This window comes from Dermacentor variabilis, unplaced genomic scaffold (genome assembly GCF_050947875.1).
Source record: "Dermacentor variabilis isolate Ectoservices unplaced genomic scaffold, ASM5094787v1 scaffold_19, whole genome shotgun sequence".
NCBI lineage: Eukaryota > Metazoa > Arthropoda > Arachnida > Ixodida > Ixodidae > Dermacentor > Dermacentor variabilis.
Window position 1 is genome coordinate 546,764 of NW_027460357.1, and position 13,796 is coordinate 560,559.

Sequence of the window (13,796 nt, forward strand, 5' to 3'; positions counted from 1 at the left end):
GCATCGGCCCGATGCATGAGAGGAAGCGGGGGCTCCTGTGGGCTCTTACGTTTTTTTTGGTTCATGACCTCTCGTGGTAGGGTTTCATGCGGACAACATGCACAACTTCCGTGGAGTGGCGCTGTCTTGGGCTCTCGTGTCCAACAGATTTCACTTCGTAATTGATGTCACTCATAGGACGAAGTATTTCGTAAGGGCAAAAGTAAGAAGTTTTTCAGACAGTCCACGGCGTCGCACTGGGGTCCATACCCACACCTTGTCACCTGGCTGATAACGAGCTTCACTACGGCGCTGGTTGTACCGGCTGGAGTCGATGCGCTGTTGGCGGCGTATTCGGTACCTTGCCATCTATCATGCTTCCTCGGCTCATTGCAAGAAATCATCTAGGTCAGATGAGTTATTTTTTTCTTCATCTAACGGCAACATAGCATCGAAAGTTGTGATTACTACTCGACCGAATACAAGTTCAAACAGGGCGACTCATGTTGTTTCTTGTTGTTTCTTATATCCAAAGGTGATGTACGGCAAAATTTCGTCCCACAACTGTTCAACGTAGACATACATCGAAAGCATGTCAGCCAGTGTTCTGTTGAGGCGCTCAGTTAAACTTTTTGTCTGAGGGTGGTACGCTGTAGTTCTCCTATGATCAGTACCTGTCATTTGCAACAAGCATTTCATTAGGTCCATAATAAAGGCTGTTCCATGATCGGTAATAACTGAGAACACCATGCCTGAGCACGATATTGTTGACAAAGAATTTTGCAACTTCGACAGCCATTGCACTGTACAAGGAATCAGTTTGTGCGTAACGGGTCAGATAGTCCGTGGCCACAACTATCCACTTTTTGCCTAAAGATGATGTTGGGAAGGGTCCAAAGAGGTTCATATCAACTTTGTTGGAATGGGGCTTTTGGTGGCTCTTTTGGCTGGAGGAGGCCTTCCGTTTTTACGGATGGAGTCTTACACCTTTGACACTCGCGACAAGTCTTGACATAGTGCTGCACTGATGCTAATAACTTGGGCCAGTAGTATTTCAGACGAATCCTGGCGCATGTATGGCTCACGCCCATGTGTCCAGATGTTGGTAAATCGTGACATGCCTGCAAAATTTCTTATCGCATAGCTGTGGTACGACAAGTGAAAACTTTGTCTCGCTGTTCTCAAAGTTTCTCCTGTAGAGGACACTTCCTCTCAGACAGAACGAGGATAGCCCTCTAGAGAAAATACGTGGGAGTTGAACGTTGAGCCCCTCCAGGCACTGTATAAGTGGAAGCAGTTCCAGGTAATCTCGTTGTTGTTGAGCGATTTGTGACGCATCAACTATGCCAAGGAATGGGAAATCCTCTTCTTTTGACACAGTTGTCTCGAGTGGTGCACGTGACAAGCAGTCGGCATTGCTGTGTTTCCTCCCAGATCGGTACAACAGTAATATCATACTATAATATCATACTAGCAAGATGGAGCAGATGGATCCTTGAGATTTGCCAGCCAGCAAAGCAAATGGTGATCACTGACTGCTCTGAATGGTCTACCATAGAGATAGAGTCGAAATTTACATATTGCCCAAATGACTGCAAGACACTCTTTCTCCGTTGCTGAGTAGTTTGCCTCTGCTTTCGAGAGCGTATGGCTGGCATAAGCTATTACTTTCTCCTGGCCGTTCCTCCACTACACTAGTATGGCACCGAGGCCGACGTTACCCGCATCGGTACAAACTTCAGTGTCGACTGTCTCATCAAAATGGGCAAGAATTGGAGAAGATTAGAGGCGTTTTCTTAACCCGTCAAAGGCATCTTGTTCGCTTTTTCAGATGAAAGGTTAATCTTCTCTTGTTAGTATTGCAAGGGGTTCGGCAATCTCTGAAAAGTTTTCCGTAAATCTTCTTTAGTATGCACGTAAACCCAAAAAATGTCGCACTGACTTTTTGTCTGTGGGTGTCGGGAACCTCGCAACAGCTGCTGTCTTTTCGGGATCTGGCAGAACGCCTTCAGCACTGATGACCGAGAAACTGAAGTTCATCGAAGCCGAATTGACATTTTTCCGGCTTAATTATTGTCAAGTCTGCTGCGCGAATAGCTTCTAATACTAGTTGTAGGCACTCTAGAGGTTGGTAAAATGTTGTGGAAAATACGACCACATCATCCAAATACACTAAGCACGACTGCCATTTCATCCTGCGAGCACAGTGTCCATCATTGGCTGGAACATTGCAGGTGCGAAACAGAGGCCAAATGGAAGCGCTTTAAATTTGTAGAGGCCATCAGGGGTTATCAGCGCAGTCTTTTTACGGTCCCGCTCATCTACCTCTATTTGCCAATATCCACTCTTGAGATCCAGGGAGGAGAACAACTTTGCACATCAGAGCTGATCTAATGTATCGTCGATATGCGGAAGGGTGTATACATCCCGCTTAGTTACGCTGTTCAATTTACGGTAGTTGACGCAGAATCGAAGTATGTTATCTTTTTTCTTAACGAGCACTACGGGAGACGCCCATAGACTGCTGGAAGGCTGAATAACATCATCTGAAAGCATCTCCTCTACTTGCTTCTTGATGATCTCCCTTTCTTTTTGTGAAACTTGATATGGGTGCTGGCACACCAGTCTTGTGGCGTCCTCTGTTATGATTCTGTGCTTTCCAACAGATGTGCACCGTACCTTCAAGGAAGTAAAGAAGTGGAAAAGCAGTCAGAAAAATCCTTTATCAGGGCCTATATCTGTTTCTTTTGGGCTTTCGGGAGCCTCGGATTGACAGTAATTGATCTGTCGACACTGCAGGTTCTTGGCAGAGCAGTTGACATTGTCATTAGGCTGCATAATTCGGTCATTCGGTAATTCAGACACAGAACTCATGGAAATAGGCAATAGCTGTTCCTTGTGTGATGTGTTGGAATTCATTTCCGAAATTCGCAAGTGCGACATTTGTACGGCCATTGGTTAAGTGAACAAGACCCCGAGCCATGCAAATACCTTTGTTGAAAAGGAACTCTATGTTTCCATCCGCTATGCCTTCGCGGTCGTAAAATGTTTCATTCTCCACAATAACCATTATACTGCAGTGTGGCGGCACAGTTACATCATCATCAACGATGCACAGTGCAGCAAGATGTCGCTTCTCCGATTCTTCCACAGGTATAGCTTGTTTTGTCGAGAAAGACACATTGGACCTACGTAGGTTAATTATGGTGCCGTTAGCTTGTAGAAAATCCATTCCCTGTATAAGTTCCCGCGAACATTCTGGCAGTTCAATAAAGCCAGAAACGTAAATGAAGCTTTTTATCGTAAGCCTTGCTGTGCATCGGCCAAGGGGCATAATAAGATGACTGCCTGCCGTGCGTATCAGCGGTCCAGTCCACTGCGGCACAACTTTTTTCAGATGCTTCACCATCTTGCAGCTTATTACTGAATAATCAGCGCCGGTGTCGACTAAGGCACTCTGCTCGCATTCGTCTATTATCAACCGCAAATCTGATGTAATCGTTTCGTTCCTGCACCTGCTTACTGGAATTATCTCGTCATCGCACTGGAACCGCTTTAGAGGATCTTCGTAACTCTGGTTATCAGTGGCCTCACCTCCACAGGTTGCTTGCTTCAGTTTTCCTGGTGTGGGCTTGGTGAACGACGCCTAGGCAATCTTGGAGATGTGCATGGGCTAAGCGATTGGTAGCGCATGGGCGACGGTGACCGTGGTTGATGTTGGCCAGGAGTAGTGGGGCTTTGGCACGTGGACAAGTATTCTTCTATCTCAGCTGGCCGTTCACCGTTTTGTGGGCATGGTGCACTTAAGGAAAAACCCCTTAATCCAGCTTTACGGTACGGGCAGAACCTATACAGGTGACCCGCTTCTCCGCAGTGAAAACACAGAGGCCTGCGCTCGTGGTCATGCCAGACGTCACTTTTCCGGGGCCTTTGCTCTACAAAACGAGATGCACTACATGCTGGAGACGGATAGGCAGCCGGTGGTTCCAGCAGACGAGGTGCACTGCGTACTGTCGGCGGGTAGGGAACGGTCGTCGCAACTGCTCCACTACTGTGTACCGCGGGTTGCCTGAGTAGGTCGGCGTACGTTGGAGGTGTGCTGCATCGGCTGTGGCTCACGCTCTGGATCCCGTATGGCCCGCATCAGTTCGTCCCTGATAACGTCAACGATAGATAGTGCAGTTGGAGTCTGAGGTGTCTGCAACTTGTTGAGCTCCTCCCTGATCACTGAGCCGATGAGCTCCCACAGGGCTTCAAGGTCGTTCGGCACGCCTCCAGAGAAGACATGGCAGGTACACAGCTTGCCTCACGGTTGTATTGCCGAGCCCGCTGTTCCAGCGTCTTTTCGATGGTCGTTGCTTTGTATCTGAACTCGGCGACCGTGCGTGGTGGGTTGCAGGCAAGAACTGCGAAGAGTTCCTGCTTTACTCCACGCATGAGATGGCGCAGTTTCTTACCTTCACTCATGTTTGGATCAGCATGCTTGAATAGGTGGGACATGTCCTCGACGTACATCGCCACGTTCTCGTTTGTGAGCTGGTTCCTAGCTTGAAGTGCAATTTCCCTTTTTTCTTTACGATCCGTGCAGGCATAAGTTGCTAGCAGTTGTCGTCGAAATTCCTCCCAAGAGGACAAAGAGGGTTGAAATTCGGGCCAGTTGGTGCATACTTGAAGGAAAAAACCAGTCAAACAACACAAAGGACAAGAGGAGAGGTTCACACCACAACGACTGGAACAGAGAGGGCTCGTGGTTTTCATACCACGTTTTTGCGAAGTTCTCCAAAGCTAAATATATGTTACCGAGCTTCTGTCTCTCATTCCATTCATTAAAGCTTGCCACTCTCTCGAACAGTTCCAACCAGTCTTCCACGTCTTCAAACAAGTCGCCATGGAATGTTGGCGGCTTGCGAGGTTGGCTTACGACCAGCTGTGCCAGTGTTACCTGGCTAGCCATTGTGGTGACGTCCGTTGTCTGAATTTCCCTTGGCGTGAAGAGAAGAGAGCCGAATTCGGCCGAGTCACCTCGAAGATGGTGGCTGGTCCGCTGGTGTACAGGTGTCAGTTCCACGGGATGGACACGCTGGTGTTCGGGGCTACGCTGACTTTCGTTCGTGGGGCTTCGGCTCATGCCCCGCACCTCCACCAGAAATGTAACGATGTTGAGGAACACAGGTTAACAAAGCAACAATATCTTATAAGGGCGATCCTGTGCCCACAACTAAAAGTCGTTGCAGTCGTGAAGAAATCCCCGGCAGTCGCGTTCTAAAACTGGCCTCGAACAGTCTTCTTTCTTCTCGCGTGATATCTCGTGCACATGGCGCGTGCGATGCAGGTCCAACCCGTGCCAGGAAGATAGCTGTGTCTTGTTGAACACCACCACGGTACGGCGTGCACAGTGTCCAATACGAAGGGCATGCAAGTTGAATGTGACCAAGTTGTCGTGGCAATATTATAAGCCTCTTCCTCTCCACATAAACATCTCTGCTGACGCGGACACAAGCAACAGCTAATTTTCGCCAGAACAATTAAGATGTGAGCGGAAAGCGAAAATTACAAACGCTCATTTTGACTGAGTGAGCTCTGAACATCTCGCGGTGTACTTATCTACATTTATTTATTTATTTATTTATTTATTTATTTATTTATTTATTTATTTATTTATACATACCGCAAACCACATAACGTGGTCCAAGCAGTACGGGCATTTTTCTTTTTTAACAAATCACATTGAGCATAACGGTGCACATACATTGTGTTTTACATCCAGAGACAAATAAATAGCAAAAATGAACACAGTGGGAAAATGTACACAATGCTCCACAATGGCAAGACAATCACGCTCTGGTATAGAATTCCATTGAGACACTGTGTGCGGGAGAAAGGAAAATTTATAGGCATCTGTTTTTGCGAAATATGGCGTTAAAGATCTTGGGTGTTTATGTCGTGTATTTCTTGTTGATAGGGGTATAAATACAATGAAGGGTCAATAGTGAATTTCTGGTTAAGGAGAGAATTCAGGAAGCCCAAGCGAAATTGCCATCTTCTGTACTGAAGTAGGGGTATGTTATTGGCTATCATTAGTTCCGACGAAGAGTCCACATGACGAAATTTAGAAAAGATAAATTGAACGGCCTTTCTTTGAATTCTTTCTAGTTTATCAATGTTACGTTTTGTGCAAGGGTCCCACACTATGCTTGCATATTCTAGCTTTGGTCTGATGTGTGATTGATAGCATAGAAGTTTTACATTTGGTGGTGAATTACGAAGCTTGTGTCTTAAGAAACACAACTTTCTGAAAGCAGAACAACAAATGTTGTCAACGTGTGAATTCCAGGAGAGGTTAGCAGTCAATGTTACACCTAAATATTTGTAGATATATCAACATGATTAACTGTAGATGAACCTAGGGAGTAAGCATACTGAAAAGGGGTTTTTCTTAGTTATACAAATGTAAACTGTTTTTTGTGTATTTACGACCATGCCCCACTTGTTGCACCATCAATATATGTAATCTAGATTTTTGTTTAGTTCTTGTTGATCATGTATGCCCCAAACTTCACGGAATAAAATACAGTCATCTGCGAACAATCGAGTCTGAACAGTTGGATCAATTGCATCTATGATATCATTTATATAGCACAAAAATAGCAAAGGCCCTAGTACGCTGCCTTGGGGCACACCCGACGTGACTGGTGGAAGGCGTGAATTTCGATCCTCGATGGTGACAAAACAGCACCCGATATATATTCAGTTACCCAAGCGACCAACACCTACCAATTTTGTTTAGTTTGTAGATTAGTTTGTCATGAGGAACCTTATCAAAGGCCTTACAGAAATCTAAAAAAATTGTCTATCTGAATATCAAGACCTTTGGCAAACTCATGCGTAACAGTGACGAGTTGTGTCACGGTCGAATACTTCTTTCTAAAACCGTGCTCAAAACTTGTTAATATGGAGTGTTTGTCAAGGAATTCTGTAATCTGAGTGGCTATAATATGTTCTATAACTTAAATGATATTGCGCGACAAAAAAACGACACGGACGTGAGAGAAGACGACACACCAAGCGCAAAAGTAAAGTAATGGATTACCAACTTGCCTGGAATGCTGCTCTCATTATGTTCTATAAGTTTACAACATGAGGAAGTTTGTAATTCACCTGTCTTCACCTGTCTGTAATTAGGTAGTAATAATCTGTCACCTTTCTTGAAGATGGGGATTACTCGGGCCATCTTCCAGTCACGCAGTAAGGTTGCTGTTGACAAGGAACTATGAAAAATAATAAAAAGGAACTTGGCAACACATTCGGCATATCGTCAAAGAAACACATTGGGAAGATTGTCAGGACCGCAACATTTTTTCGTGTTAAGTTTAAAAGCATAGAAACTAAACCAGGATATGAAATGAAATTGACTTCGTGTGGTTGAAATGAGATTGTGGTAGGCGTACATGGTCCAGATACTGAAAACACGCTATGAAAATAGGCGTTAAAATAATTTGCTATATCGTCATAATTTGTAACCATGCTACCGTCAACTGATATCTTCGAAACTGGTTTCTTGCTTTCACAAGATAATTCCAGAACTTGGAAGGCTCTATCTTTATAAAATTGGGCATTACAGTTTTAAAGTAGTAATCCTTTGAGTGATGAATTGCTTGGGCAAGGATTCTTTAAGGCACATTCACACCGAAAGCGGAGCGTCTAAGCGGACAAGCGGATTTTCAAAGCGGCGAGGCGGCGAGCGCCCGCGCCTGTTCAGACCGGCCGCGTTGTCTGGCTATCCGCGCCGCCGGGAGGGCGGGGCATCTCGCAATTTCTTTAGCAATTTCAGGGACGTGCCGCCATCTCGCGGCACTTTGGGTTTGTGCGCGCACTTTCGATATTTTTTTCTTCGTGGGTCGGCGCACTCTTGTCCGCTATCTACTTCTGCAAAATGATGAGCTCAGACGAAGACGAGATCGTTGGCATTTTACTCGCCACTTGTCTAGTCGATTTTCAAGATTTGTTACAGCGCAACACAAGACAAGGACAAAAGAAGGTATAAAGCGATGACACGGCACCGTGTCGTTGTTTTATACCTTCTTTTGTCCTCGTCTTGTGTTGCGCTGTAACAAACCTTACTATCAATCCCAACTAACTAGCCCAACTTGCCGTTTTGACACTTTTGAATAACAGAAGCGGAAAGCCCAGAGAAAGACATTCGTTTACATTCCTTCACGAGTGCTTCCGCAATGTCGGGTTCTTATTGGCTGCGGCCAAAGCGGCCAACTTATCCGCGCGGAAAAAATCGGTCCGGGCGCGATCCGGCCAAGCGGCCGCGTATTTTCCGCAAAGCGGAAAATCCGCGGCCGCTTGGCCGGATCTGCTTGTCCGCTTGTCCGCTCCACCTTCGGTGTGAACGTGCCTTTAGTGTTTGCTAATAACTTTGCATTGTGCATGCTGCTTTCCTAGCCGTTTAATTTTTCTCTTCAATTTAAAAATTTCACGTGTCATGTATGTAATTTCACGTGTCATGTATGTTTGTATTTGCTGGGTATGAAGTTGTTCATACAGTAATGACACATCTCGACAAATTTGTCCCAAAGAGCGCATGTGTTTGGGGTGCCGTCATCAAAGTCTGCAAGTACGGTTTCCAGCTCGAGAATAGTCCTTAAAATACCGAATGGGATATTTTTGGTAGCTACTACATTTAAGAAGAATTGACACACTTACAAGTTCATGATCGGACAGCCCTTGTTCCACTAGAATGGTATGTTCTGAAAAAGCCCTATTTACAAATGCCAAATTTACAACTGAGCTTGCGTGTCCTTCTACGGGTGCGGGTTGTTTGGTTATTTGAGTTAGCTCGTGAGTCAGCATGATATCAAAAATAATGTTAGCATCTTTACTGGCCTGGGAACAGGCCAGTCCCTCCAAGTCCACGAAAATTTTCTTATTATGATACAGTGACATATGTTCTTTGAGCACAGTTAAGTATTCCGGGCACGCACCGGAGGCCTGTAAAATGCACATAAGATAAAATTATGTCCCCAACAGGACAACTGTATGCACAAGCATTGAAGAATGCCAACATCAGTTGTAATCATAGCTTCTACTTCGGGCTTAGCAAGGATGGCTACTCCCCCCACCTCTGGTAGTTCTGTCCTTTTTATACATGTTGTAACATGAGGGAAAGACTTCATCATTACTAATTTCCTTTCTCAGCCAGGTCTCTCTTATCACCGCGATGTGAGGATCATGCTGCATAAGTATGGTTTCTAACTTATTTATTTTATTAGTGACACTGTGTGCGTTTATGTTAAGTAGCCTCAGTTCTTTCCGGTTTGTTACATCTCCGGTATTTTTGGAGGACCTAGCGATCTTTACATTGGGTGTGGTTTCTAGACGAGGGATCTGGTCGGATTCCCCAGTTGTGTCTGTGGCGGTGGCACTTGGCACTGTTTAGCCGTCGGGTTTCGCTTGCCGCAGTGTTTCGCTTTTTGGTTTCGTTTCTTTGAACAGGTACTTTATCATATTTGTTTTTGTACCAAACGTATGCCTTTTTATTGATATATAGCTTATCGTATACCAGTGAGGCTTTGTTGCCATTTTCTCGATTCATATTACAGCTTTGCCATAGTTTTCTTCCGATTTCCTGCACTCTTCCCGAAAATCCTCGCCAATAGAGTAATTCATGCCTTTCAGCTTGCTTCCCTGCTTTAGAATTATAATTTTGTCTCTTGAATCTAGGAGCTTCAGAATAACAGGCCTGACCTTGCCAGATGGCTGTAGCTCAAGTATACCTTTTATTATCTTATTGTTCACAGCACCCTCTAGCGATTCGGTTTTTTCTTCTTCAGCTTCACGTAGTCCGTAAACAATGATATTATACCTTCTGCTTCGGTTCTCCAGGTCATCAATTCTTGCTTCAAGGTAAGCAATTTGCTCCTGGCACGACGTAACCTTAATTTCTAGACTGGCCAAGGAATCTAATTTTTGGCAATATCGGTAAGGCGTTTTTCTTTAATTTCCCTAATGTCGATTGTAATCTCACCAATTTGTAAAGCCGATTAACCCACTCAATCTAAATCCGTCTCTATATCTCAGTGGCTATGACATAGTGCTGCGGAACACGAGGTAGCGGGTTTGAGTCGCTACCGCACGGCTGCAATCCGCAGCTGAATGCAAAAGGTCTCGCGTGCTATCGCTTACACTGCACGTTGAAAAAAACCTGAGGCCAAAAAACCAAAATCAGTCCAAAGTACTCCACTACGGCGTCTTTTAGCTGCCTTTAGTGTGCGACTTTGGGGCGTTAAATCCAACAATCAGCCACCCAATCACTCCATCAAAACTTGGCCACAGCTGTGCGCCGCTCTCAAAAGCTTCGCAGTGATGTCACGTGATGCTTTTTGGAGCTCCTTCACCTGCACCCCGAATAGGCTGCCGTAGCGTACAGTGCCGTGGCCAAGCTGTGCGGTCTTCGCAGGTGAGACGAGAGGATGCGGATCCCTGTGTGGGTATGCCGTGCGTGTGGCCACCGTGCACTTTTCGAATGCCGAAAGAAGGCGCATTCGCAATATTGAAGCGCAAACGAAAGCATACGCAGACAAGTTAACTAGTGCGCGCTTGTTGTGTCTTGCTTTTCTGTGTGTGTCTTTGTTTGGGCTTCAAATGCCATGAATATTATAGCAACTAGCCCAACTGTCTGCAGATGACAGCTTTCAATGCTGTCCCGGCCTGTATCGGTCGCACAGTATGTGCTAAACACTTTTTCTTTGTGTCGTTGTGCGCAGCGAATGTGGATAGCGTGGACCCAGGCCGGCTCGACCAGCTGGAGCGACGCCTGATGGAGGCTGAGCGTGAGGCGGAGAAGGCGAGGCTCGACGAGCGGCTCGATGAGCTGCGCGCCGCGCGCCAGCAGCAGCAGGGTTGGATGCACGACTACGAGGCACAGATCAAGCAGCTCAAGAGGGACGTGGCCAACGTGAAGGACATCAGTGACTCGCTGCCCGACCGCTGCTTCCGGCGCATCAAGCTCGAGCCCTGAGTGGATGAGACTGCACGCAGACCCCAAAGGGAGAGAAGGACGGTGGGGGGAGAGGAAGAAGCCAACCTTCACGATGAAAGCGGTAGAACAGAGCTGGCGAGAACGACCACCTCTGCCGATGTCGCTGGGGAAACCAGTGTATTGCGGCGTAACGACATCTGCAGAGGTTCTCGATGCGCATTAGGGAAGAGACATTCGTAGTACTAGGGCATGGTCATTTTGCAACGGACCGTATGTACATCGCACGTGGCTATTCCTTGCTTTGCTTTTACTTAATTTCACCGTAAAAAAAAAAGCCATCACGTACATGGACGGCATGTTTTCGTTTCTCTGTCGCCCCCTCGAACATGTGCAACGGAACTGCATACTTCAACACTGTAGCTCCCTCCGTTGATGTGTGTCATTGTGACAGCTAATAATGGCAATCATCTTAGTGCGACTCACACGATCGGCAAACTGGTAATGCGCTCTTCATTTCATTCTTTCTCGGGACCAACGACAAACAACTTCGGCAAGCTTTGACGCAATGTGAGATAAAAAGTCGAAAAGGACCACGAAGTGGATTATTAAGTTGGGTGGTTCTTCTTAATTTAATTCATAATCTTAATTCATAATCGGAAAACTATCATGGGCTAGCTGTGAAACAGACATTTGTAAACCTTGTGTCTATAAGTGAGCGATGACGCGTCCATGAGAGACAAGAATCATTGTCTACTGGTAACTTTTTTACAAGCAAAACGGCGCCCTTCAAAGGCATAGGCTTGCACATGTAGCCTATGCCAGCAAGAAGAGAACCCTGTCCAACGCCCATTGTCATTGTTGGTTATGTGGTCAAGCAAAGCATTAGCGTCATTATCGCCACTGATATAGAGAAATGCACACAAGTGTCGCTACTTAATGGAAACAGCGTTTTGGAAAGAAAGGCATTGCTGGACAATATACAGGCCAGAAGGATACCGTAATGAGTCACAAATTGATTTTTTTTTTCTTTTTCGGAGCATTGCACGATCACACAGCTCAAGGAAGCAAGCGGATCCTGATTATGTTGTCTTCTTCGCTAATAATTTAATACTGGCATGTTGTGAAAATGTCTTACTCTAAGCAAAAGTTATTTGCACTTATAATCAACGTTTGACCGGCCACGCTCCCAGCCTCGTTCATCAAAACACCGCTGACAAATCTGCTATGAATGTGGGTGGTCCAAAATGAGTTCGTCACCTTCAAAGGTATATTGTATGTCTACTTACTTTTTTATTCCCAGGTCACAAGCAAAAAGTAAAACAAAAACACAAAAAGAAAAGCACATGCCATTTCGCTCAATCAAATGACTATGTTTTATATGTGCCTCCTTTACACTGTGGTGAATGAGCCCTTCAGGTCAGTGAGGAGTTTGCATTGTGGGCGTATTTTTGTGAAGCAAAGCCACGGACGAGGTAGCTTAGTGTCCTGTTTCTTCTAAGTAGAGTGTACATCGCGCTTAAATGATGTGTAAGGAAGAAAAAAAGAATAACTCTTACGACCTCAAAGTGTTGTTCAATCGTCTCAAGTCGCTTAGTGAACAATCGACACGAACCACAAGGCGTATGGAGCTTCAGCCAGGCTTCCCCCCCTCCCCATAGCCTCATGTGCTAGTATAGTGCTAACAATCTCGAGTGGAACCATTTTCTTTTTTCGCCTCATTTCAGAAACTGCATGTGGAAGTTTTTCTTTAACTTATTGCAGCCGTCCTCCGCGAGAGCTGCGCATAATCACATTTCAAACTATGCTTACCCTGCGCCCTGTACACGTTGCATCCATCGCTCACGCGGAACGACGCTTTCCGCCGACCAATTGGCGCCGCTTTTACATGTCAAGCTGCAGTAAAAACCACCACTTTGTTATATTACTATCTGCTTGGGCAGGTGAGCATCATGTGTACAGAGTGCAATAGTATACTAAGAGATTGTAGGATGCATCTCATTTCCTTTTTTTGTTCTCTGCATTTTGTGTAACCTTTCGGACATATTACGATTCTTTTCTTTTTTTTAATTGTTACTCAAAAAATGAAGTCATTGTAAGAGATCAAAAGTACTGGTTGTTTCGAGACTGCCACTGTGCTGAATGCCAAACTGAAACCAGTGCCAAAGAATATGTCCCTTAATTTTTTTTTGTCATGTGTGCATTTAATAAAGAGCAATTAAACCTGTTGTTTGTGCATTTGTTTTCATAGTTGGAGGTGCCGATTTATTTGAAAAAGTCAGCAGCAATCATCCCTAGGGAACAAGCCTTCCTGCACTACTGCTGTTCTAGCGTGAAGCCAAGCACCGCCTGTTGCTGCCGTAGCGCACGAGGTCAAGGGTTCGATTGCCGGCTACCGTGAGCACATTTCAACGGCCAGCGGAACGAAACAAATTCAGTAGCGATTTAGCAGTAAACGCGAGGGAAATGTGTTGGCATTGCGTCGAACCTGCTTGCGGTTACGCATCCATGATTTAAATCGGGTTCACCACACTGCAAAGCAATTGGTTTTTTTTTCACGAGCTCAGTCAACACATCCTGCCTCTTCTAGGAGCGAAGTGCAACTGACGGTGGTCCGGAGCATACCACCGCCTATTGCAATATATATATATATATTATAATACCGAGACCGACCAAGTTGTCCAGCGCTGTTTATTCCCAAGAAAGGCAACGCCCCAGCTCATGCGCGAAGAAGTAGAACAGGGAAGATCATGATGGCTATGTACAAATGAAAATGACAAAGTACGTTAATAGTGCTTACAGTATATATAGTAACTGCATTTCGAATATATAT

The 13,796-nt window shown here is 45.4% G+C and overlaps 1 protein-coding gene across 3 annotated transcripts in view; it reads left to right on the forward strand.

Moving 5' to 3' along the window:
- Positions 1-13,191, forward strand: part of LanB2 (laminin subunit gamma-1) — a 255,938-nt gene extending 242,747 nt beyond the window's left edge. For all 3 annotated transcript variants that reach the window (XM_075678403.1, XM_075678402.1, XM_075678404.1), the window contains one exon: positions 10,752-13,191. In XM_075678403.1, coding sequence (XP_075534518.1) covers positions 10,752-11,005 — 254 coding nt within the window. In that variant the 3' untranslated portion in view covers positions 11,006-13,191. The remainder of the gene's footprint in view (positions 1-10,751) is intronic.
- The last annotated feature ends 605 nt before the right edge of the window (positions 13,192-13,796 follow it).